The sequence below is a fragment of the Hypanus sabinus genome, chromosome 28 (genome assembly GCF_030144855.1).
Source record: "Hypanus sabinus isolate sHypSab1 chromosome 28, sHypSab1.hap1, whole genome shotgun sequence".
Lineage (NCBI taxonomy): Eukaryota > Metazoa > Chordata > Chondrichthyes > Myliobatiformes > Dasyatidae > Hypanus > Hypanus sabinus.
This window is the reverse complement of record NC_082733.1, coordinates 43622628-43650546: the sequence shown is the minus strand read 5'-3', so window position 1 is coordinate 43650546 and position 27919 is coordinate 43622628. Positions and strand designations below refer to the sequence as shown.

At 42.6% G+C, this 27919-nt stretch overlaps 1 protein-coding gene and 1 long non-coding RNA gene across 2 annotated transcripts in view; one reads left to right on the top strand and one right to left on the bottom strand.

The window, feature by feature from the left end:
• LOC132382647 (uncharacterized) overlaps nt 1-27919 on the top strand; it is a 113852-nt gene that overhangs the window by 14943 nt on the left and 70990 nt on the right. The window lies entirely within an intron of this gene.
• On the bottom strand, nt 16922-18532 carry ankrd34c (ankyrin repeat domain 34C). The gene has a single exon (XM_059952492.1). It carries the CDS (start codon nt 18530-18532, stop codon nt 16922-16924), a length of 1611 nt encoding a protein of 536 aa, XP_059808475.1.

Here is a 27919-nt window from a genome sequence, read left to right as displayed (position 1 = left end):
AACTGTTAGTAGCTGTGAGAAAGTGGTATGGCTCAGATGGCCCTTTGATGTTGGATACTGTATTAAAGCAATGCCTCCTGTAGATGCTACCGACAGTAGGGAGGGATGTACATGTGATGTTTTTAGCAGAGTCTGCTAATCTTGGCAGCTTCTTACATATCTGCACGTTTGCAGATGACATCACCACAGTGGCTGTACCTCAAGCAATGATGAGTCAGGTTACTGGAAGGAGATAGGGAGTTTAGTGACGTGTTGTCATGCCGACAACCTTTCCCTCTATGTCAACAAAACTAAAGAGCTGGTCATTGACTTCCGGGGGCACAAGCTCCTGTCTACATCAATAGTGCTGAGGTTGAGAGCTTTAAGTTGCTAGGAATGAACATCACCAGTAGCCTGTTGTGGCCTAAGCACGCAAATATCACAGTCAAGAAAGCTCACCAATCCCTCTACTTCCTCAGGAAGGTAAAGAAATTTAGCATGTTTCCATGTACATTTACCAATTTTTATCAATGCACCTTAGAAAACATACTGTCTGGATGCTTAATGGGTTGGTATGGCAACTGCACTGCCTGTGACTACAAGAAACCGCAGAGTGGTTTAGATATAGCTCAGCAAATCACAGAAACCACCCACCCCTCCATAGACTGCCTACACTTCTTGCTGCCTTAGTAATCAAAGACTGATTTTCTCTTTTCTTTCCTCTTCCACTGGGAAGATGCAGGCAACCATAAGACATTGGAACAAATTAGGCCATTCAGCCCATCAGATCTGCTCTGCCTTTCTATTATGGCTGATTTATTCTTCCTCTCATAAACTTATGGAGCCTCTCGAATGCCAGCATATCCTTTCTTAGATTTAGGACCCAAAACTGCTCACAATACTCCAAGTGCTGTCTGACCAATGACTTATAAAGTCTTAGCATTACATCCTTGTTTTTATGTTCTAGTCCCTTTGCACCTCTGATTTCTGAATTTGTTCCCTATTTAGGAAATAGCCTATGCTTTTACTCCTTCCACCAAAGTGCATGACCATACACTTCCTACACTGTATTCCATCTGCCACTTCTTTGGCCATTCCCCTAACCTGCACAAGTTCTTCTGCAAACTTTTTGCTTTGTCAACACTACCTGCCCTGTCCTCCCCCCCCCCCCCCCCGATCTATCTTCGTTTTGTCCACAGACTTAGTCACAAAGCCACAAAGTCTGAAAGCACAGACCATCGGGCTCAGCAAAAGCTTCTACCCCACTCTTATAAGTCTATTAAATAGTTCCCTCATATGACAAGTTGGACTCTTGTCCATGATCTGCCTTATTATGATCTTGCACTGTTTTTCCTTATCTGCACTACACAGTGTCTGTAGCTATTACACTTTGTTCTGCATTGTTACTGTTTTACCCTGTTCCATTATGTAATGATCTGATCTGTGATACAATGATGCAGCTTTTCACTGTTTCTCAGTATGTGACAATAATAAACCAATTCTAATTTCAGCACATTTGAATTGCTGTACCAGACCTTGATGCAACCAGTCAAGAGACTTTCAACACTACCTCTGTAGAAGTTTATTACCATTCTGCTTGTAGTATTTCACTTGCTAATCATCAAAATTGCATTGCATTATACTCAGGCAAGTGTCCATTGGATACAACAGCCACAAAATGCTGGAGGAACTCAGCAGGTCAGGCAGCACCTATGGAAATGAATAATCTGTCAATGTTTCGGGCCAAGACCTTTCTCCGGGAGTGGAAAGGAAGGGAAAGACACCAGAGTAAAGGGGGGGGGGGGGAAGAGAAGGGAAAGGAGGCTAGCTAGAATGTGATAGACAAAGTCAGGTGGGTGGGATGGTAAAAGGCTGGCGAGGAAGGAGTATGATAGGAAAGGGGAGTAGTCCATAGGAAAAAGATACCAGATTTAAAGTATGTTTATTATCAAAGTGTGTATGCTGTATACAACACTCCGATTCAGTTTCCCAAAGACAGCCACAAAACGAAGAAAACTGTGGAACCCATTCAAAGAAATCAGACCCCCATCAAACCCCAAATGCACAACAAAAAAAAATCAGACAAACAGCATAAAAAAAACAAGCAAAAAACAGAATATAAAACACCAAACCACAAAGTCATCGAAAGAGTCCAGGAATATTCAGCGCAATTCAATCTAGCGCTGTGTTGTTTGTTATCTGCAGGCCTCAGAGCCAGTCTGCCCCGATCAAAATCACACAAAACAGCAACAAAAATAGGAGCAACCTGACACCAGAAACACATCATCACAGAGTACAATTCACCTGGCCCACAAAACATACACTACAGAGTCCAAATCACCGGGCCCACATCACATACACTACAGATGTCATAAGGGGGTGTTGGGAGCAGACCCAAGTGCAAGACAGAGACACTGAAGTACTAGAAACAGGACAAGGTTTATCAAGGAAGCAAGAGGAGTCAGGAAGAAACAACACTAGACATGGACACAGGCCCTGGACAAGACAAGGACACCGGGCCAGGGCTAGGACTAAGACTAGGTGAGCAGGACTAGGACAAGGAACTAGGAGCCTGGGCTAGGACTCTGAGCCAGAGACTGGACAGGGACCCAGAACCTGGGGTCCTGACTCGGGCTGAGACCCCAGATCTAGGCGAGGACAAGATGTGGCTACAGGACTGGACATAGAACTCCTGCACAGGATGAGGCACATGGACAGGATAAGTACACAAAGCCTTGATTTGGACTAGACGAGGGAACTCCAGCACAGGACTGGGCAAGGCTCTTGAACTAGATTTGGCTCAGCTCTTGGACTTGGCTGGGTTAGGCTCTAGGGCTCAGGGCTCGGGGCCAGGATGACCACCAAGGACACTTTACAAAGGTAGTAGGCAAGGTAACTGTCAGGGATTCAGAAGGGAGAGGAAGAGAACAGTCCAGTAGGGAATTCTTGGTTTGCAGAGGTGCCAGCCCAAAACAAGAATCAGGTGCCTCAATTAAGGCACCCAATGGAACAAGGGAAAACAGGAAAACCCGGAATAAGGATCGATGAACCAGACCGTGAACCGGAATGTGGATTTCACAGACCAGACCATGACAACAGAGTCCAATTCACCTGGCCCACATCACATACACTACGGAGTCCAATTCACCTGGCCCACATCACATACACTACGGAGTCCAACTCACCTGGCCCACATCACATACACTACGGAGTCCAACTCACCTGGCCCACATCACATACACTACAGAGTCCAATTCACCTGGCCCACATCACATACACTACGGAGTCCAACTCACCTGGCCCACATCACATACACTACGGAGTCCAATTCACCTGGCCCACATCACATACACTACGGAGTCCAACTCACCTGGCCCACATCACATACACTACGGAGTCCAATTCACCTGGCCCACATCACATACACTACGGAGTCCAACTCACCTGGCCCACATCACATACACTACAGAGTCCAATTCACCTGGCCCACATCACATACACTACGGAGTCCAACTCACCTGGCCCATGACGGAGGAGGGGACCCAGGGGGAGGTGATAGGCAGGTGAGAAGAGGTGAGAGGCCAGAGTGGGAAATAGAAGAAGACGGAAACCTTTTTCTGGAAGGAGAAATCAACATGGTTGCTTAATGGCTGGACAATATTGGAAACTTCTGTTTCAGTAGAGATTGGATCCACATGGAAAGGACATTAATACCATGTGAATTTAGACAAAACAATCAACAAGTCTCAGATCAGCAAAAAGAAATTAAGACCATTGAACCATCAGCTTGTGGAGCTTGATCTGCCATTCAACTTTCGGTGATTGTGTTCAGACACTCCTGGTTTTCTCTAGTCAGAGGGTGGTGAATTTGTGGAATTCATTGCCACAGGAAGCTGTGGAGACCAAGTCATTGGGTATGTTTAAAGTGGAGATTGATAGGTTTTTGATTAATAAGGGCGTTAAAGGTTACAGGGAGAAATTAGGAGAGAGATAATAAATCAGTCAAGATGGAATTACAGAGCAGTCTCAATGGGTCAAATTGTCTAATTCTGCTCCTCTGCCTTATGGTCTTATGGAATTTGTGACTTGGCATTATCCTGTTATTCAAATGTATTGTGAATGCACTCGCTGGTAAAACGGTTGATAGAGAAGTGGTTGCCAACTTTCTCCTCTCCTTGACTTCTGTTGTTCCCCTCCCATCCATTTATCTATTGTGATCTAGCAGGTCCCAATCTTGTCTTTGCCTCAGCAGACTTGCCCATGAATTACAAAGTGATGCTGCAGTCCAGTACAGATGAGTGCTGTACCACTATGTTTCAAGTATTGTGGGTATGTGGGCAAAAAATTAAACCAGGCCCTTTCTGAAAGGTTCAACAGCTGTATTTAAAGTGAACAGGGGAAATTTTCCCTGTGTCTTAGTCTGTAATTACCCCTCAGCTAACAGCAATAAAATCAGTCAATCTCGTTATCATCAGTAACAATTTCCTGAGAGTTAGTTGCTGTAGTGACTAAGCTTTACAAGTAATCTGTCTGGTGTAACAATGCTTTAAGCACTTCTTGAAATTGTGAAAAATATTACAGGGATTAAATTCTTTCAGTTTAACGTGAAGTATTGCTTGTTATAATGGGCTTAATCTGACGTGTTCCTCAAGCACATGTTCTGAAGTGCAAGAATATACTCCTCAATGTATGCTGAGCTTCACCAGATGTACAAGGACTGTCTCAGTAGAATGAATAATGTGCATAAAATGTTTTCACGTGACTATACAGTGATGCTGCATTGATAGATAACCTACTGTCATGTCACAGCTACCCATAATTTCCTCTTGACTTACCTTGCCATTATGAATACAGGAGTAAAATGAGACATCATCTTGTAATCTGTTTCATTATCGAGTTATAACATACCCTCTAGCCATAATTACCCTCCAATCATATGAACACTGACTTGTTCTTGAGTCAGAACGGTTTGGGTCAAGTTCCACTCCTGAGATTTGAATACTTTATTGTGGACGTCACTGACCAATACTGATCTCATAACCAATACTAAACCTCTCATTAATTCCATTGGGAACATCCATTGTGCAAATGGTATTAGTGTTTATTTAGATAACAGTAACTGACTTCAGAATGGCATTTTTCAGTGTTGTAGCTGTTATGTACACTTGAACTTAAATCTCTAGCAATTATATCACTCTTTGTCTCATTGTTTTTATTAGATTTTATAATTCATGATTGTATTTCCTTAATTTCTAACTTTACCAATTTTGATGAAAGATCATCAACATTGTTTCTCTCTCCACAGATTCTGCCTGACCTGTTGAGTATATCTCATGTTTTCTCTTTTAATTTCAGATCTCCCTCCCATTTTAGTATCTAGTGTTTTATCGCTTCTCCAGTGTTGTTGAATTTGCTGCCACTTCCCTTCCACAAATGCCCATACTGACAATGCTCTGTGCTTCTCTCATTTAGGATTTCTGTTTGTTTCCTTTACCCAGTTCATCTTCAATGGTTTCTGGTTTCTGGTTTCCTAGTTTTTGATGAAGTATTGACTAAAACTCACTACAACAGCAATATCTTCTGATTGGTTAGGACATATGATGAGAGGACAGGTGTACTGGTTTGAGTGGGATCTGGGATCAGCCATGATGGAACAGTGCAGCAGACTTGATGGGCTGAATGGCCTAATTCTGCTCCTACGTCTTATGGTTTTATCTCATTCCTTAACAAATGGCCACCATGTTACAGACATTCCCTTTGTTTCCTTCACCCCACTTTCACTCTACAACCTAAAACACATTTGATATCTAACTTCTCCTAGTTTTATTAATGGTTATCAATGTTGAAATATTGACTCTTTTTCTTTTTCCACAGACAATGAGTGTTTGAGCAGTTTTTAGAGTCACAGAGCACTAAAGCATAGAAACAGGCCTTTCAGCCCTTCTAGTCCATGCCAAACTATTTTCTGCCTAGCCCGATCAACTTGCACAGAGACTATAGCTCTCCATTACCCTCCCATCCATGTACTTATCTAAACTTATCTTAAACATTGAAATCAAATCCACATCCACCACTTCACTGGCAGCTTGTTCCACACTCTCACCACCCTCTGAGTGAAGAAGTTCCCCTTAAACATTTCACCTTTCACCCTTAACCAAGGACCTTCAGTTTTAATCTCACCCAAACTCATTTCATTTTTCCAGCTTGTGCAAATTCTAGCTGCTTAAGTGTTCTTGTTATGCTGTGGGACACATTTACTTGTCTGGAAGCAGTGAATGGTATTCTAGACAAGTAACTTTATCTTCAAAGTCTTTTTTTGTCCCAAGACTAAATTAATTCTTGAATTCCTATATGTAACTCCACAAGAAGCTAATCAGTACTTGAAGGTTTTTAAAAGAACAAGTTATATCTGGTCAGTGCGAAAATCCCTGTTGCTGATGGCATGCTGTAGCTATTATGAACACAAGAGATTCTGCAGATGCTGGAAATCCAGAGTAACACACACAAAATGCTGGAGGAACTCAGCAGGCCAGGCAGCATCTATGGAGAAGAACAAACAGTTGACTTTTGGGCTGAGACCCTTCATCAGGACTGGAAAGGAAGGGGGCAGAAGCCAAGATACGAAGGTGAGGGGAGGGGAGGAGTACAAGCTGGCAGGTGACAGGTGAGACCAGGTAAGGGAGAAGGTGGGATGAAGTAAGTAGCATTGATTGTTTATTTTCCTCCATAGATGCTGCCTGACTGGCTGAGTTCCTCCAACATTTTCTGTGTGTTACACATAGGTATTATATTTGGTTCATGTGTATAGGATGGTGCAGGGGATTCCTCCGTCAGTAGTAATATGACTGCTCTTACTCTTAAACAAAATAAAAAGAAACTGCGAAAAAAATCTGTGGAAGTAAGGGGTTGGTGAACTTGTAGCACTAATGTCTCCTTGCTTCTACAGAAGATGTGTGACCCACTGAGCTCCTCCAGAAATTTGTTGTGTTTTTGCGGTCCCTTGTGTCTCAGCTGTTAGGCTGAGAATGATGGCTCCGCTCCGCAAGCTGGTCACTTTGATTGGAGAGCAGACAGGTTGTCACTCATTCAGGTCAGATATATTCTTCCTGGGGGCTTTTAAAACCTAACCACTTGATTTTGAGGGCACCTTGGTGGTGATGCAGTTAGTCAAACACTGATTTGTTGTACCTGGCTGTTCAGTTGACAGCTGTAACACCATTTTCAGATTCTCTCTGAATCTGCTTTTCTGCAGGAGGAAGCTGGAGTTTAACCTCAAGCTCAGGACTTGTCATAGAATCATAGAGCATTACAGCACAGAAACAGGCCTTTGGGATATCTAGTACTTGCTGAACTATAATTCTACCTTGTCCCACAATCTACACCCGGACCATAGCCTCCATACCTCTTCGATTGATGTACTGTACATCCAAATTTCTCTTCAATGTTGAAATTGAACTTGCACCCATCACTTATGCTGGCAGCTAGTTTCATACTCTCACCACCCTCTGAGTGAAGTGGTTCCCCCTCATGTTCCCCTTAAATTGTTCATCTCTCGTCCTTAACCTGTGATCTCTAGTTCTAGTCTGACCCAACCTGTAGAAAAATCCTGCCTGCATTTACCCTGTCTACATCCTTCATAATTCCGTACACCCCCATCACATCTTCTCTTATTCTCCTACATTCCAGAGAATAAGTTCCCAACCTTTTCAATCTTTCTCTATAACTCAGGTCCTCAAATCCTGACAATATACTTGTAAATTTTCTATGTACTGCTTCAATCTTATTGATACCTTTCCTATAGGTAAATTCCTAGAGTTGCACACAATACCCCATATTAGGCCTCACCAATGTCTTACAACTTCAGCTTCTGCAGTGGCATTTTTTAGACCTTGCATTTGCAGATATAAGACTATGATTTCTTGATTACTTAATTACTAAATTATTGATTAGAAGCTTTATTTAAAGATCTTTAATGCATGGATATTTTAATGAAAACTGAACTCTTCATTATAAAGTGAAATTTATTTTCTGTCGATTATCAGTGAGTTTAAATCTGTAGAATTGTGGATTTATTCAATAATATTGCTTCCTGTCCACTACAAGCAGTATTCATCAAATCATCTTGTACACATGGTAAAATAGTGAATATATTGTCTTTCTATAGTACTCAAGCTTGAGAGGATACTGACACAGTTTACAAAAACACCAGATGATTTGAATTCAGATGCGCATGAGAATGGGGTTAGGTTCTGTTCTCCCAGACGCGATCTGAACTCCTTCATCCAACTCTTCCCCATGCTCCACCGCCTCCTCCAAATGAAATTGTGTGGGATAAGCTACAGTCTTAGTTTCATGAATTTCCTTCTCTTGTCACAGGTATCGTACTTCTCAATATCCCTTAAATCCTTTTTGTAGTTAATCCCTTTAAGATTATAAGATTTAGGAGCAGAATTGGGCCACTTGGTCCATCAAATCTACTCCACCATTTCATCATAACTGATCCACTTCCCTCTCAGACCCCAATCTCCTGCCATTTCCCTATACCCCTTCCTGCCCTGACTAATCAAGAATCTATCAATCTCTGCCTTAAATATATCCAAAGATTTGGCCTCTGGACCTGCCTATGACAATGAATTCCACAGATTCACAACTCTCTTTAACTCAAGGCTAAAGAAACTCCTCCTTATCTCTGTTCTAAATGGTCATCCCTCTATTCTGAGGCTGTGTTCTCTGGTCCTAACTTCCCCACCAATAGGAAGCATCTTCTCCACATTCTCTCTATCAAGGTCTTTCACCATTCGATAGGTTTCAATGGGGAAATCCCCCCTCATTGTTCTGAATTCCAGTGAGTACAGGCCCAAAGCCATCAAACGTTCCTCATATGATAAGCCTTTCAATCTGATTACCATTTTTGTGTACCTCCTTTGAACCCTTTCCAATGTCAGTACATCCTTTCTTAGATAAGGGGCCCTAAACTGCTCACAATACTCTGTACCTTATAAAGCCTCAACATTGCATCCTTGCTTTTATATTCTAGTCCTCTCAAAATGACTGCCAACGTTGCATTTGCCTTCCTCACCACTGACTTAACCTGCAAGTTAGCCTTTAGGGAATGCTGCATGAGGACTCCCAAGTCCCTTTGCATCTCAGCGATATACCCTGCTTTAACCTGTAATCGAGGGGTTCATCTCAGCTCAATCAGATATCGAGTTCATAAATACATTACAAAATTTTATCAAAGGGAGGCAGTTTATCTGTTGTACAGAGGATACTGGGTGCTTCTGGTATTGAAGGAATTTTGCCCTAAATGTAATGCATACCTATTAAAGTTTCTGAGTTCTCTAGTTCACCAGAGGTAAGATTTGTTCTTTCTGACTTTTGAAAGATTACCTGCTTTGCTTTAATGCAATATTATATGATGCACATAATATAACACTCATTTATTTTATGAAAATACTCTTTACACAAATCATTGTAATACTCTGCTTGCATTCTCTAAATAAACACTGGCTATATTGTGAAAATTTACATTTAGAATAGTTTGCAAACCTTGCAGGAACTCCCCATCTTGTCAGTGCAGGTCACCATTAGCAGATTCCATCTAGGGAAACTTCCTTATTTACAGGTATTAAATATACAATATTAAGAAAATACAGATCATGTTATTTACACAATGCAAACAAAGTTAACCTGCAAGGCTTCCACGAGAAGCTTGTCTGTCCTCATGTCCTTGCTAATTTAACATATTGCAGAATGAAAGCTTAGGTTTGAGGGAATCTTGCCTCTGACAAAAACTTTAAACAGAGAAAACACACACATCTTGATGTACTTTGAATCTGCAAACTGCTAAGTTCGATTATTATTCCAATCTTCTAATTGAGTCACATTTTTCCATAGGTAGACAAAAAATATTTACTTGTATATATTTTCTCAATTATACAGAGCTTACGTAATTTAAATATACTCACAAAGCATACTTTGAAAGACCCATACTACTACAACACTAGTTTATATTGTATAATTATGCTCCATGTAAATTATGTTTACTTGAACTTTAATTTTTCATGAGTTTAAGACGTTGCAACATTTAACAGAGTAATTGATTCATTAGAACAAAGCAAAGTACTGTCTTTTCTTTAACCACACTGATGTTAATTTGATGAACTCCCCACCTCCAATAATGCACATTAGTCTTGGTATTCTTAAATGCCAACCCAGCAAGATCAACCCTATTATGCTTATTTATTGAGATACAGTGTGGAATAGGCCCTTCCTGCCCTTTGAGCCACACTGCCCAGCAACCCTCTGATTTGATCCTAGCCTAATCACGGGATAATTCACAACCAGTACTTTGGACTGTGGGAGGAAACCGGAGCACCTGGAGGAAACCCACACAGTCACGGGGAGAACGTACAAACTCCTTACAGGCAGCGGTGGGAAATGAACCCAGGTTGTGCTAACCACTGTGCTACTGTGCCATCCAGAGGCTACATGAGGAAGGGGTGGGGGGGGGGGGGAGGTTAGAATTCAGCAGGTAAGATGCCTATGATAAAGATGATTTGCTGGAACAGTGATATACACAGTATAAAAAAACAATAATTCTTGATATATGTTTTATTTTTATCATCGTATTTGTGATTTCTAAAATGATGTATAGGTCCAGAGGAGAATTGTTGCTCCTTACTTCACCTCTGTCTATATCCATCTTTCTGATTAGACATTAAAATGAAACCTGTCAGATGAATCCTGTGGTACTATTTTAAAGAAGATTAAGGTATATGCTCCTTTCCCTGAGCCAACATTATCTATCAACAAATGTCACTTAAAAGGCAATATTGTTTTATTTTAATGGAAGTGTTCTGTGTGCAACAGGGTGACCTGTTTCCTTCATTTACAACAGTGTCTATAGTACAGAACAACTTCATTGGCTACTGAGAGCTTTAGGACGTCCTAAGCTCTGTAACATCTTTTGCAAAAAGTTAGTGTGCAGATATTCCTGGTAATTGTTGTTTATTGCTTGGGGAATTAAAGATAAAATAGGGAAGGCAGGTTTCTGAATGTCTATATCGTCAAAATCATATCTGGAATATTGCCCATAGTATCAGTCTCCTTATTTCAGAGAAGGTGGGTGGGTTACCTGACAAGGAAATGTTCACCAGGCTAGCTGAGATTCTCAGGAGTTCAATAGAGTGAGAGGGTACTTGACACACATAAGATCCTGAGGACCTTTGACAAAATGGATGTGGCAAGAATGTTTCCTCTTACAGGGGGTAAGAGGAGATTCCCATTTATGATAGAGGTGACACAATTTATTTCCCTGCAGAAGGCCATGAGTCTTTGGAACTCTGTCCTTCACAGGTTGGTGGAAGCAGCATCTTTAAATATTTTTAAGCCAGAGGTAGATAGATTCTTGATAAAGTCTGGGTAGGATGTGGAAAGTTACCACAGCTCGATGAAAATGCAGAGTTGAAGGTGCAATCAAATGTGTCGTTATCTTATTAAATGACTGAGCAGGCTTGAGAACCAGGCACTTATCTTAGTTCTGTAAGTTTGTAATTGGGACTTTGTAACAATGTTATTTTTACATTAAATTAATGATTGCCTTTGACATAGATATTCAAAGTACTGACTGGCAGCCAAAACCATATTAATACTTGCCTTCATTCACAATCTACACGTTATTACAGAGTATTTTCATCTCTGCTAAAGATCATCAGTAAGAACAACCATCGTCAAGTAAGGACATGATCAAAGAATACCTGCAAACGCAGATAAGAAGCCAACAAGAACAGTGCAGAATTGGATCAGAATAATAGTCTTTGCTGAAGAAGGGGCTTGTGGAGCTTGCAATCAGCCATGTCTTTCTGAAACTGGAAGTATTGCATACATACCTACCCTTTGTATCTACTGAATTCACCATAATGCTCATATTCTGTCAACCATGCAAGACAGACCAAGGCACTGCATTTATTTTCTGTTATTTCCTCTTCCTTTTAATACAATCTGACTTTTCAGCTGAAGGCAGGTTTATATGAATCCCTAGATGCAGCATAATATCTAAAACTAGCCTGGAGGAAAATATATATATTTGAAATTTACAACATATGAAGTTAGATTATTAAAATGAATCTATATTTCACAGTACATCACAGTTAAGGAGACACTGATTCACAATAAGGATTAATCCACAGAGTAACTCTTCCTTTAAAACAATGAATGCCATTTCTACCTTCATTGCAATAAAACGTACAATAAACACTTGACTATGGGAGGGCTTGACACCATTCTGAATCCAAAACCATATCACTGTGGATGAAGGGTCTCGGCCTGAAGCATCAACTATTTGCTCATTTCCATAGATGCTGCCTGACCTGCTGAGTTCCTCCAGCATCTTATGTGTGCTTCATTGTGACTGTGTCAGCAAGGAATGGGCATTTCAATGGATTTCAGTGAGCAAATTTGGCACTACCAGAGTGTGGTGTGAACACTAATTTTAAAATAAGTTTTTAAAAATTATTTTCCCAGCTGCTGGTATCTTGCAGCTTGACTGTAGACAGGAGGAAAACCTTTGGGCTTGATATCAGTGCATAGTGTTGGGAAATCATTCTGATGCCTGAAGGTGACTAGTTCAATTCAGTTGTAAATATAGGCAATCCCCAAGTTATGTAATGTTTCCATTCCTGAGAACAGTCCATAACCTGATTTCTCCATCTTCATTTTCTGTATCAACCCAAATTGTATCTCTCTACATACACTTGGTATAATTCTTCCATTTCATTGGATATTTACCCTGACACTACCTATAATTAAACTAATAGAATATATTGTATACTGTATCCAATCTTTAATGAGTATCACAAAATATTTTATCTTTCTTACTACCTTGAAAATTGTATAGGAAAATTTGTGTAAAGGCAGATTTCCATAAATCAGGAAATTTTTTACCTGGGGATCCCTGATGTGGCCTTGATTAGGGGACCGCTGCCTCAGTACAGGTAGCCTCTGGGTTATGTAAGAGTTCTGTTCCTGAAAATTTGTTGTAAACTGATTCCTTAGTCAGAAATGAACAATTTCAAAGCAAGTCGACGAGCATGAATATTTATTTATTTTCTTCCTCACAGTAGTTACAATGGTACAGAACCAGAATGTCCCACATCCAGAGGCTAGATTTGGTGACCTTAATGGTGGATGTGACATTGAATGATAAAGCATGTTACAAGTGTCAATAAAAGAGATTGCCTTGTCAGTTTCCAAACCAAATCTCTTAAATGGCCTCCTGTTGTGAATCAACTAAAAGCCTTCTTAGATACCTGAGGGCATGCATTTAAATTGAGGAGGTAATTTCAAAGGAGCTGTGAGGGCAAATATTTTTACACAGACTGGTGGGTACCTGGAGTGGTGATAGAGGCAGAAACATTAGAGACTTTTAAGAGATGTTTAGATCAGCACACAAATAGGAGAAGAATGAAAGGATATGAGATACAGGTAGAAGAGAATAGATTAGTTGGCCATTTGATGACCAATTTAATTGGTTTGGTGCAACATTGTGAGCCGGTGGGCCTGTTCCTGTCTGTACCTTTCTTTGTTCTAAGACAATATATCTGTTTGATTACCATAGGAAGATTAGATGTAATGAGTTTTTGATGACTTTTGAATTTGTTAGCTGCTACCTCTTTTCCCTTACTCTAAAAGATGTTTGCATTTCTCTCACTAACTTTCCTATGTTGAAAAATAAATTCTTACTTAGAGAATGTGACCCCTAGTTTGAGATTCCTTAACCAAAGAAAACAACCTGCCAGTGTTGTTGCTGTTGAGTCATCAAAGAATTCTGTAAGTTTCAATAAAATCACCCAGCCTTCTTTCAAATTGTAGAGAACAGATGCCTAGCTTACTCAATCTCTCTTCCTAAAACGGACTAGGAACCAGTTTATTCTATACCTTCTTATTCACGATGGGTCATTGCTTCTCCAACCTTTGCACCATTTTTGTTTGTATCTATGTTCATGGAAAAATGGACAAAGTTTTTCTTAAATTTCTCTGCCATGTTCTTAGTGGGCAATGTACTATAAGGGTTCCTCGTTTACCCTCATTAATCTTTTATTTCATAGATACATCATGGTAGTATAGTGGTTAGCGTAACACTATTATAGTGCCAGTGTCCCAGGTTCAATTCTTGCTGCTGTTTGTATGTTCTCCCTGTGATCATGTGGATTTCCTCCGGGTGCTCCGGCTTTGTCCCACATTCCAAAGTTGTTTGGATTTTCTTTATTTAGAAATGCAGTGTGGAATAGCTCCATGGCTTGAATGGCCCTTCAAGCCATGCTACGCAGCACTCTGACAACTCCCAATTTAACCCTTACCTAATCATGGGGCTATTTACAATAACCAACAACCCTGCACTCAACCTTAGTAAGACTAAAGAACTGATTGTGGACCTTAGAAAGTGTAAGACGAAGGAAATTGCACCACTCCTCATAGAGGGATCATAAGTGGAGAGAGTAAACAATTTCAATTTCCTTGGTGTCAATATCTTTGATGACATAACCTGGACCCAACATGTCGATGCAGTTATAGAGAAGGCACAACAGCAGCTATATTTCATTAGGAGTTTGAGGAGATTTAGTATGTCACCAAAAACACTCACAAATTTCAACACATGTTCTGAGCAGAGAATTCTAACTGGCTGCAGCACAGTCTGTAATGGTGGTTGGGGTGGGGGGGTGCTACAGGATCGAAGTAAATTGCGCAGAGTTGTAAGACCATAAGATATAGGAGCAGAATTAGGCCATTTGGCTCATTGAATCTGCTCTGCCATTTCATCATGGCTGATCCAATTTTCCTCTCAGCCCCAATCTCTTGTCTTCTCCCCGTACCTCTTCATGTCCTGACCAATCAAGATCTATCAACCTCTGCCTTAAATAGTTCATCCGCCATTTTGTTGCCCCCATTACTACCTCTCCAGCATTGTTTACAGTTTTTCTACTCTCACCTCTCTTTTACACTTTATGTATTTGAAGAAACTTTTGGTATCCTCTTCAATATTATTGACTAGTTTACTTTCGTATTCCATCTTTAACTTCTTATTGATTTTTTTAGTTATCTTCTGTTGGCTTTTAAAAGATGCCCAAACCTCTAACTTTGCACTAATTTTTGCTCTATTATGTGCTCTCTTTTTGGTTTTTATGTTGGCTTTGGCCTCTTGTTAGCCATGGTTGTGACATCTTTCCTTTAGAATACTTCTTTGGGATGTATATTTCCTTTCCTTTCCAAATTGCTTCCAGAAATTCATTTTTTACCAACAGAGCAACACCATCTCTTCTGCCTTCCTGCCTATCCTTTCAATACAATGTGTATCCTTCCACATTAAACTCCCAGCTGTGATCTTCTTTTAGCCATGATTCAGTGATGCCTACATCATCATACCTGCCAATCTGCAACTGTGCTGCAAGTTCATCTACTGCACACATTCAGATATAACACTGTCAGTCCTGAGTTTTCAATTTTGTTGCACCATGCTCAACCTTTTGATTCCTGACTTTGTCTGAGGTCTTACCAACATCTGCCTCCACAACCTCTCCACTAACTGTTCTGGCACTCTGGTTCCCATCCCCCTGCAATTCTAGTTTAAACCCCACCGTGCAGCATTAAGAAGCCTTCCCGCTAGGATATTAGTCACCCTCCATTTCAGGTGCAAACTGCCCCTTCTGTACAGGTCCCACCATCCCTGGAAGAGAGACCAATGATCCAAAAATCTTATGCCCTCCCTCTTACACCAACTTCTTAGCCACATATGAAACTGTATAATCTTCCTAGTTTTGGCCTCACTAGCATTAATTGTAAAGTTAGTCAGCTCCATCATGGACACTAGTCTCCTTAATATCCAGGATATCTTCAAGGAGCTGTGACTTAAAAAGGTGGCGTGCATCATTAAGGGCCACTATCAGCCAGGACATGCCCTCATGTCATTGCTACCATAAGGAAGGAGGTACAGAATCCTGAAAGCACACACTCAATGATTCAGGACCAGTTTCTTCCCCTCTGCCATCTGATTTCTGAATGGACATTGAACCCATGAACACAACCTCACTACTTTTTTATTTCTATTTTATTGCATGACTTATTTGATTAAACCTGCTTCAGATCCTGATATTAACCAGTTGGTTAACCAGTTTGGATACTGGGAGGAAACCAGAGCACCCAGAGAAAACCCACACATTCTCGGGGGAGGGTGTACAGACTCCTAATAGAGGATGCTGGGATTCAACTCTGAACTCTGAGGCCCTGATCTGTAACAGCGTTGTGCTAGTCACTACGCTACTGTGGCGCCCATTTATTTGGTCTTATGGATGTAATTGGGCAGCACAGACTAGTTGGACCAAAGAGCCTTATACCATGCTGTACCTAAAGAGATCAAAGCTTTCACAGTTTATGATTATGTTGAGTAAGTGACATGGTGCCCCTGCAGTCGATGAAAGAAATATCAGGCAAGTGGCAGGTGCCTCCCCTGCAGTCAATTGAAGGACGGCTCAAGCAACAGAATGAGGCAGATAGCTGTCTGTCTACTGATGCAAATATTCCAGGTGATTTGTAACAGGAGGCTAGCATTCACTTTCAGGTGATAAGTGATGAGGATCCTGTATTTCCTACAGCACCAAATGTCAATGAGGTGACCAGTGTCCTCTGTAATCACTATGACAGAATGTCACAAATGATATATATGAGAAGCCCTTATAGTTAACTTCATGACCCCAATACATTTGAATTTTATCTATATTTGGTCCAATATTTGATTGGTTTATAGTCACCACAGAAATTCAAGGAATCTAAACCAGTCAGCCCAGCTCAATGCATTGAATCACTTTAAAGAAAAACGCTGAACTTGTTTAACAGGAATTAATCTTACTTTTCCAAAAGGATCCATAAAATAAAGACCATAGTGTCGCTAAGTGTTCAGCTCCTCAAAGTCAGACAGCTGCTTCATTTGTTCCACCTGCATCGAATGTCTTCTCACCAGCTTCTTCTTGGCTTTCATGTCATTTCGCTTTGGTGAAGATGGTGCCATGGGAACCACGGACTTCAAGCACATGGTCAGCGGGGATGAAGGCTTGCTGTTGCACCCGATGTCAGGGATGGGTGGGTTGGGATTGACGTTTAGTGGGGGCAGATGTCCAGGCCTTGTGTGAGAGATGTGATCCAGAAGAAGTGTTCCAGAACCTCGTCTTTCAAGAAGACCTGGGGGTCTGCGGCGAACAGATCCAGGTGATGTGCTGGAGATGCTGTCTAAAGACTCACGGGAACTGTTCAACAAGGTCAAAGGAGAGGTGTTGTGTTTCTTTCTTTCAAAAGTGACTTTTACTGTATCAAATGGATTGGTAACTGAATCTGAATAAAGCTGGGAGTCTGAATCATAGTGGTCGTTGCCCAGTCTTCTGCGGTGGACAGTGTCCCGCAAGCTCACTTGGCCAGTTGAAGCAAAGCTGCTGACACTGTCTTGCTCAGAAGGCAAGGTGCTTCTTCGAGCTAAAGGCTGGTGCTGAGCTTGATTCTTCTCGTAGGACTGCTTCCGGGAAACTGGCGCCGATGTGGAGGGAGTCCTGGAAGTCGAGTCACCAACAAACGGGAATGTAGACGGGTCTTTACTCTCTATGCTGTTGGTCCTGGACAATGTGGTTCGCTTGGGCAGAGTCAACCCATTGATCCCCTGCATGATCTCCTCATCTGGGCTAACTCTTTTGCTCTCTTCCTGGTAAGCAGAAGCTGCTAAGACAGATGGAGCAACCAAACCCCAGGGCTCTGACTGAAGCCTCTTTAACTGTGGCAGCCGTGTCCCGATTCTTTTTGGATTGGCTTTTCTGGTGGGGGAGCCCAGATCGTTGTGTGGTTTGCTGGTGTAACTTGCAGTCTGATGTGAGATAACTTGGAAGTTAAAGGATTTCTCATCTTCCTGCTCACTGGTAGGCGATGGAGTCAAAGATGTCTTGAGCTCAATATCAGATGGGGACATACACAGTGGCATATGTCTCTCTTCCAACTCTGGAGATGGTGGGACATTTAGATACTGCTTTGTTGTTTTAGTACCAGAAGGAGATTTATCAGTAGTTATTATTATGACTTCTTTCCCTTTGGCTTTGCAGGCATTCAGCAGACATTTAAGGACCTCTTTGTCATCTGTGTTGATGGCATAAACCAGCGCTGAAGCCCCCGAATGATCCTCCAAACTTGGATCAGCTCCATTGGTCAGCAGCAGGGACACAGCTTCCTCTCCAGCCCTCTCGATGCAGGCATGCATCAGCGCTGTTTTACCAGACTTATCTTGAATGTTTGGGTCTGCTTGATTTTCCAGCAGGTATTTGACCATCTTGGCTTTGCTCACACTCTGCTGGTCAACGTGCCTGGTCATGCAAGCCACCATGAGAGCAGTCTCACCCCTTTCATTGCTCTCGTTGATATATGCTCCACCTTCTAACAGAAGTCTGGTTAACCTCAACCTTCCCAACCAGACAGCCTTTAGCAGGGAATTCCCATCAGTCCGTAGTTCAGTGGCATCATCCATGACTAACTGTATTATTGTATATCCTTTGGAAGCCGGATAGACTTGGATATCTGTGTTAAACAACAAAAGGCAAAAATCAATAATGTTTCTCCAGTTGGAATAATGTCCTCACTCCACATAAAATGTATGTATAAGACCATGAGACACAGGAGCAGAATTAATTTGGCCCATCGAGTCTGCTCCGCCATTCAATCATGGCTGATTATGTTCCCTCTTAACTCCATTCTCCCGCCTTCTCCCTGTAACATTTAATGCCCTGACTAATCAAAAACCTATCAACCTCCGCTTTAAGCATATCCAATGATTTGGCCTCCACAGCCATCTGTGGTAATGAATTCTGCAGATTTAATATCCTCTGGTAAAGATGTCATTTACCTGCCTAGAGGTACAAATTAGACAAGTTATAGGGCGGCAGGGTGGCAGTTAGCATAACACTACCACGGTGCACGGTGCACTGTCTGTGAGGAGTTTGTATGCTCTCCCTGTGACCACATGGGTTTCCTTCCATATCCAAAAGATGTATATACAGGGTAATAGGGTGTAATTGGGCAGCACAAGCTTGTTGGGATGGAAGGGCCTGGTACCGTGCTGTATCTCTAAACAAAATAAAAATAAATGATAGGTTCTTGGGTTAGAGTCTGGGGTTCAGGCAGGAGGCAGAAATTAAAGATCAGGTCACTCAGCGGTGGATCAGCTTGAGGGGATATGAGGCTGATTCCCACTTCTGTTCTTATGGAGTTTCATTGCTAATTATACACAGTTGGCTGACATCCTAGTACAGTAACCTGAAGGAGTTTAAACATGCCTCATCTATTCTCTCAGATGAGTTTCTCATGAGGAATAGTCAGACAAGTCATGCTTATATCCACAGGAGTTTAGAAAAGTGTGAAAGGATATGATTGAAATATATTTTGAGGATCTTGAGGAGTCTTGACAAAGTGGACATGGAAAGGAAGTTCTTGTATGAGAAGCTGTAACTAGTGTTCACTGCCTAAAAATAAGGTGTTTTTATTTGACACATAGACAAAGTAAATTTACTCCCAGATGATCATAAGTCTTTGAACTCTCTTTCTCAAAGGGGACAGTTCATGGATCCAGTTAGTTAACTCTATGAGTTTCCTATGCTTTCAGATTTCCTCATAGTCTCTAATCTGCTCCAGGTATTCACACCTTTCAGTCAGTCTTCTTGAACATCTTAAACTTGACCCATTCTCCAAGTAGCAGCCAAACCTACCGCTGCCTGGCCCCACAGATTGGCAAATTCTTCTCTCTACAGTCTGCCTCTCTCTTTCCTTAAACTCATCTCTTCTGCTCTCTTTCCTTAAACACATCTCCTCCTTGTTCTTTCCTAAAACCCATCTCTGCCTCTCTCTTTCCTTAAACTCTTTGCTGCCTCAATCATTCCTTAACCCCATCTCCTCCTCTCTTTTTCCTTAACCCCATCTCCTCCTCTCTCTTTGCTTAACCCTATCTCCTCCTCTTTCTTTCCTTAACCACATCACTGCCTTGGTTTTTCATTAACCCCATCTCTCTCTCGCTTTCCTTAACCCCGTCTACTCCTCTATCTTTCCTTAAATGCATCTTTGCATCACTCTTTCCTTAAACCCATCTCTGCCTCGCTCTTTTCTTAAACCCATCACTTTGATGGCCTCAAAACCACTTGTCCCAGATAACTCCTTAGTATGGTGTGTAGCGGGTTTAGACATATTAGCTAGTTAAAGGTGCAATGTCAACGGAAAGATAGAACATGGAACATTACAGCACAGATCAGTACAGGCTCTTCAGCCCAGAATTTTATAATCTATTCTAAGATTAATCTAATCCTTCCCTCCTACATAGCCCCCCCTTCCGTTTTTCTGTTATCTATGTGCTTATCTAAGAGTCTCTTAATTGCCCCTGATGTATCTTTCTCTACCACCACCCCTGTAGTGTGTTACACATATCCACCACTCTTTGTGTAAAAAGCCTACCTCTGACAACCACCCTATACTTTCTTCCAATCACCTTAAAATTGTGCCCCCTTAATTTAGCCATTTCAGCCCTGGGGGAAAAAATCTCTTATTGTCCATTCAATCAATGCCTCTTATCATCTTATACATCTCTATTAAGTAACTTCTCATCTTCCTTTAATCCAAAGAAAAAAACCCTAACTTGCACAGCGTTTTCTCATGAGACAAGACCTCTAATCCAGGCAGCATCCTGGTAAAACCTCCTCTGCACCCTTCTCTGATGCAATCAATAAAATTCCAGCTAATATATCCTTTACCTGACATTGTGACCAGAATTACTTACTATACTGTGAATAATGGAGCACTAGAGAGTGTTAGGTAACAGAGGGATTTAGGAGGATAGTTCATTGAAAGCAGCATCACAGGTAGACAAGGTGGTGAAAAAGGCATTTAGCACACTGGCCTTCATCAGTCAGGGGACTGAGTATAGCAAGTGGAACACTATGTTGCAGATGTGTAAGTCATTGGTGAGGCTGCACTTGGAGTATTGTGTACAGTTTTGATCATTTTGTTATAGGGAAGACGTGGTTAAACTGGAAAAAGTGCAGAAAATTATTACAAGGATATAGTCAGGACTAGAGGTCCTGGGTTATAGGAAAAGGTTGGCCAGGCTACATCTTTATTCCTTAGCATGCAGGAGAATAAGAGGTAACCTTACAGAAATCTATAAAATTGTAAGAGACATAGGTAAGGTGGACGGAAACAGTCTTTTCTCAGGGTTGGGGAGCCCAAAACTAGAGGGCATAGATTTAGGGTGAGAGGGGAAAGATTTAAAAGGGACCTGACAACCAACGTTTTTACATGGGGAGTGAAACGAGCTGCCAGGGGAAGTAGTTAAGGCAGGTAGAGTGGTATCATTTAAGGAGCACTTAGATAGTACATGGAGGGGCAGAGTTTTGGGGGGATATGGGCCAAAGACAGGAAATTGGGACTGGTTAAGTGGGCACTATGGACAGCACAGACTGTTTGGGCTGAAGGGCATGTGTATTGTTCTATTACTCTGCAACTTGCTCTCTCTCATATGCTTATCTACTCCCCTTTCATTGTTTGAGTAAGGTGTAAGGTAAGAGAGCCAATTAACTTACCTTTGGTATGTGAGAGGAAGTCAGAGCAGTGAGAACAAACAGATGTAGAGCGAATCACGGGGAGAACATGCAATCTCCATACAAACACCACCTGAGGTGAAGATTGAGCTGATGACAATCGCAGGGAGAACATGCAACCTCCATACAAACACCACCTGAGGTGAAGATTGAGCTGATGACAATCGCAGGGAGAACATACAACCTCCATACAAACACCACCTGAGGTGAAGATTGAGCTGATGAGAATCGCAGGGAGAACATACAACCTCCATACAAACACCACCTGAGGTGAAGATTGAGCTGATGAGAATCGCAGGGAGAACATACAACCTCCATACAAACACCACCTGAGGTGAAGATTGAGCTGATGAGAATCGCAGGGAGAACATACAACCTCCATACAAACACCACCTGAGGTGAAGATTGAGCTGATGACAATCGCAGGGAGAACATACAACCTCCATACAAACACCACCTGAGGTGAAGATTGAGCTGATGAGAATCGCAGGGAGAACATACAACCTCCATACAAACACCACCTGAGGTGAAGATTGAGCTGATGAGAATCGCAGGGAGAACATACAACCTCCATACAAACACCACCTGAGGTGAAGATTGAGCTGATGACAATCGCAGGGAGAACATGCAACCTCCATACAAACACCACCTGAGGTGAAGATTGAGCTGATGACAATCGCAGGGAGAACATACAACCTCCATACAAACACCACCTGAGGTGAAGATTGAGCTGATGAGAATCGCAGGGAGAACATACAACCTCCATACAAACACCACCTGAGGTGAAGATTGAGCTGATGAGAATCGCAGGGAGAACATACAACCTCCATACAAACACCACCTGAGGTGAAGATTGAGCTGATGAGAATCGCAGGGAGAACATACAACCTCCATACAAACACCACCTGAGGTGAAGATTGAGCTGATGAGAATCGCAGGGAGAACATACAACCTCCATACAAACACCACCTGAGGTGAAGATTGAGCTGATGAGAATCGCAGGGAGAACATACAACCTCCATACAAACACCACCTGAGGTGAAGATTGAGCTGATGAGAATCGCAGGGAGAACATACAACCTCCATACAAACACCACCTGAGGTGAAGATTGAGCTGATGACAATCGCAGGGAGAACATGCAACCTCCATACAAACACCACCTGAGGTGAAGATTGAGCTGATGACAATCGCAGGGAGAACATACAACCTCCATACAAACACCACCTGAGGTGAAGATTGAGCTGATGAGAATCGCAGGGAGAACATACAACCTCCATACAAACACCACCTGAGGTGAAGATTGAGCTGATGAGAATCGCAGGGAGAACATACAACCTCCATACAAACACCACCTGAGGTGAAGATTGAGCTGATGAGAATCGCAGGGAGAACATACAACCTCCATACAAACACCACCTGAGGTGAAGATTGAGCTGATGAGAATCGCAGGGAGAACATACAACCTCCATACAAACACCACCTGAGGTGAAGATTGAGCTGATGAGAATCGCAGGGAGAACATACAACCTCCATACAAACACCACCTGAGGTGAAGATTGAGCTGATGAGAATCGCAGGGAGAACATACAACCTCCATACAAACACCACCTGAGGTGAAGATTGAGCTGATGAGCACTGAGGACAAACTGACATGGTCACAGGGAGAATGTGCAAACTCCATACAAACAACACCTGAGGTGGGGAGCAGACTTGATGGGCTGAATGACCTTTATACGGTTCCTGTGCTTTATGGTCTTGTGAACCACAGCTGTAATAAATGCTGCTGGCATTGACAGGTGAATTTACACACTTATCATTGTGCTGTCAGAGTGTAGACACAGTAGCTGTGTTTGTACATTTCTTCTTGGGGTCGTGCATTTGCTATTGTTGGTTCTGTCTGATTGGAGTGGTCTGTAGTGGTTAAAACCCTGTGCTGTTAAAGAGAGCTTAGATCATAAAACCATAAGATATAGGAGCAGAATTAGGCCTTTTGGCCCATTGAGTCTGCTCCACCATTTTATCATGGCTGATCAATTTCCCTCTCAGTCACAATTTCCTACCTTCTCCCTGTATCCCTTCATGCCATGATCAGTCAAGAATCTAACAACCCCTGCTTTAAAAATGCCCAATAACTAGGCCTCCACAGCCACCTATGGCAATGAATTCCACAGATTCAACACCCTCTGGTAAAGGGAATTCCTCCTCATCTCCATTCTAAAAGAACGTTCCTCTATTCTGAGGCTGTGTCCTCTGGTCTTAGACTTCTGCACCTTAGGAAACATCTCCACATCCACTCTACCGAGGCCTTTCAACATTTGGTAGGTTTCAATGATATCCCCCACCCATACTTCTGAATTCCAGTGAGTGCAGGCCCAGAGTCATCAAACACTCTTCATATGACAAGCCTTTCAATTCCAAAATCATTTTCATGAACCTGCTTTGAATCCTCTCCAATGTCAGCACATCCTTTCTTGGATATGGGGTCCAAAGCTGCTCACAATACTCCAAGAGACGTCCTACCAGTGCCTGTAGAGCCTCAGTATTACATCTTTGCTTTTATGTTCTAGTCTTCTCGAAATAAATGCTAACGTTACACTTGCCTTCTTCACCACCGACCCAAACTACCAATTCACCTTTAGGAGATCTTGCACTCGGATTCCCAAGTCCCTTTGCACCTCAGGTTTCTGAATTTTCTCTCCGCTCGCTGGTCACAGTGAAGTGGAAGGTGGTTTCAGTATCATCGCATTTCAGTGCAACTAAGTTATTTTCAAATAGTAATTATGTTCATGTTCGACCAATGATGAACCTTCAAAATATCCCAGTTAAGTCCTAGCGGTCTAAGATGCAGCAATTCTGGTGTTGGACAGTAGATGGCGGTAAAGTCCATGGGAGCGTGGACAACCGCAGAGCTCCGCATTTGCGTTTGCCCCGAGGATGTTTCCAGCTACTGATACTGGAATTATAATACTCCAGTATGTTTTACAGTGGCACCATACAGATCACAGTAGAACAACGTGCTTGGAACCACTAACCGCTTAACAACTCACACCAATGCGAGTTCAGAAATTTACAAAAAGCACCAGAATCGATCCTGATTTGAATTCCAAATGCACTGGAGAGATTTATTAATACTGTCGGGTGTGGGTGAACCACTTGTAAGAGTTTTACCAATCACAGCCTTTAGTTTTATCAGTCACAATTGTTCTGACATATAAAACTCTCCGCAGCACACACAAAATGTTGGAGGAACTCAGCAGGCCAGGCAGCATCTCTGGAGAAGAGTAAACAGTCGACATTATGAAATGCTAATGAAGGGTCTCGGCTCGAAACGTCGACTGTTTACTTTGTTCCAAAGATGCTATCTTGCCTGCAGAGTTCCTCCAGCATTTTTGTGAGTGTTGCTTTGATTTCCAACATTTGCAGATTTTCTCGTGTTTATAAAACACTCCGCATCCCAATGTTGATAGCTGTAATGGAATCGATAAAGTTTTAATAATGCAAGATCATTAAAGGGGTCTGTTTGTCCCATTGAAACTGCTTGAAGAGCCATCCCGTCGCTCCCGTTCTCCTCTCCTTCCATGTAGGCATGAAAAAAAAAATTCTCCTCGAGTGCCTGAACACTTGACATTTGAAAGCTCCGACTAACTGGTGCCACCGCCCTCCAGACCAAACCATTCACTGCTTGAAAGAAAATATTTGCTTGTCAGTTTAAATCTGCGTCTTCTGCTCCTTGAACCACTTACTGGGAGTACGTCCCCTGCATTCCATCTATCGAAAGCAACCCTGATCGGGTGCACCTCTTGCCAGATCTCCCAACTTATCTGAACGCGGAGGGAAACAGCAGCGTGTCCTGAACCTTCCACTCCGTAGCCAGACCCTCACCATCACATCTCTGCAGCGAGGAATCTCCCGCTTGGCAGCCATCTCCAGGGCACTCACTCTGAAAGGAGAACGTCTCCAGGAAAAGACCGATATGCATTGATTGACAAACTTGTCCTTGATTTACTTAATCGTTCTCCTGGTTCAATCCACACGTTTTTATTTCGGTTAAAACATTTAACGTTAATTAAATATAAGTTTTAATAATATAATAACCCACCGGGACTAAAACTATTTAATTCTTAAAGAAAAAAACGAGGAATGTCTTTATTCCACAAGGAACTGTTATTAATTAAGTAAATTCAAAATATCAGCACTCATTCACTCGGAATTGCAATGTATAAACCAAAACGAAAATAATGGAAGGGGCTGTTTTGCCCCTGTGGTTTATTATGGGGAAGCGTGTGTCGGGCATTAGATGCCGAGGTGTCGGTCCGTATGAGGATATAAAAAGGTTGGAGTAATAGAGGGCCCGAATGTCTTGAGGCAGGGACCAGACAGATATCGAGGTAGACAGACAAACCGACAGAAACGCAGAGAGAAAGAGACAAAGAACATGCCAGCCAAATACCAGGGACGGACCCGAGAGCCGCTGTCCACGGTGCTGATCTCTCAGCCTTCCTACAAACACTTTCATCAGCAAACACGAGGAAATCCGCAGATGCTGGAAATTCAAACAACACACACAAAATGCTGGTGGAACACAACAGGCTGGGCAGCGTCTATAGGGAGAAGCGCTATCGACGTTTCGGGCCGAGACCCTTCGTAAGGACTAACCGAAAACACTTTCATTAATTCTGTTTCCTGGTGTTAAATCTCTCTCCTTTTACTCTGTACACCAGATCGCACACATTTCGCCTTTCACTTTCTCCAAATAGACCCCCTTCCTCCGGTGCATATTAAACCAACCAATGCAGCACACACAGAATCCTGGAGGAACTCAGTAGGTCGGGCAGCATCCATGGAAATAAACAAACAGTTGACGTTTCGAGACGAGACCCTTCTGCAGGACTGGAGGGGAAGGAGGAAGATGCTACATAAAAAGATAGGGGGAGAGGAAGGGGATAGGTGAAGCCAGGTGAGTGGGGAGGGTCAAGGGCTGGAGAGGACAGAATCTGATAAGAGGGGAGAGTGGACCATAGGAGGAAGGGACCAGGGGGAAGTGATAAGCAAGTGAGAAGAGGTAGGAGGCCAGAGTGGGGGATAGAAGAAGAGGGGAGGGGGAGAATATTTTTCTTACTGGAAGGAGAAATCCATCAGGCTGGAGTCGACGCAGATGAAATATAAGGAGTTATTCCTTTACCCACTCTAGGGCGAACTGATTGTGGCACAAGACGAGGCCATGGATCGACATGTCGGAACGGGAATGGGAATTACCATGTTTGTCTACCGTGAAGTTCCGCGTTTTTCGAGCTAAACTTTAAATCTGGCCGTCTCTCCACAGCTGCTGTCTGACCTTTTGAGAATTCCCGGTATTTATTTATTAGATTGTTGTGTAGCCACTTAACTCGCCCCATCCTCAGTATCTCTCTCCTCCACCCCCCCCCCAATGTGGAGGACAGCTCGTGTGCTGCCCGTGCTGCTCCGTGCCAGCTCACTCTGCAGCCATCTGTTCACCGTTCGCTGTAATTCTTGTGCTGTCTCTCACATCAAGACTCTGTCTTCCAAAGTGGGTGTCAGAGCACCAGGGGGTGGGGCGGGTTGGTCCTCACCCTTAGCCGAAAGCAGGAGGAAAGGGAGAGTGGGGAATCTGTGGGTGGGGATGCTGCCGTCTCCTTTCCCCAGACCCTAGCTTCATCTTACCGAGGGGTTGTCATCCTAACTGGACATGCTTATGAAAGGAAAGGGCGTTCTTGAGCCGTGGGGGTGGGGGGGGGGGTGCAGTAGCTCCAATATTTCCATTTCCAGCGGGTGGGGGTCAAGCTTGTTCCCCAGGCAGCGAACCATGCTCCCCCAATGAATGATTGGTTGTTTCAATGGCCGGGCCAGTAAATTGCACAACTCCGCTAATGGAAGGAAACCCCGGCAGAAGAGGGGTCTTTTGGTAAATGTTACTGTAAACCAGCCGTACACCGCTATAGCAAAATAAAAGTGCAATTCTTGGAGGAGAAACCTAACTCTCTCATGGACTAGAGAGAGTTAAAATCACGCCCACACCAAAATTCTTCGCTGTTGCCGAACTGCAATATGTGCCCCCGGAGACAGAACAGGGAGGGGGAGCGGAGACCGTTAACTGTCCAACTAAATACAGTGAAAATGAGCGTATACCCAATTGGCATGCTGAAGTAGATATTCAACAGATTATTGTCCATCGTCCCCTAATATACAGATGGAGCTTACATTTAATAGTATTCATTATCGCGTCTCGATTCAAATTAAATGCCATTTTCCTAAA

What these genes read in the sequence shown, in the direction of transcription:
- ankrd34c (XM_059952492.1), bottom strand. Translation starts at nt 18,532, where the DNA reads ATGGATGATGCCACTGAACTACGGACTGATGGGAATTCCCTGCTAAAG.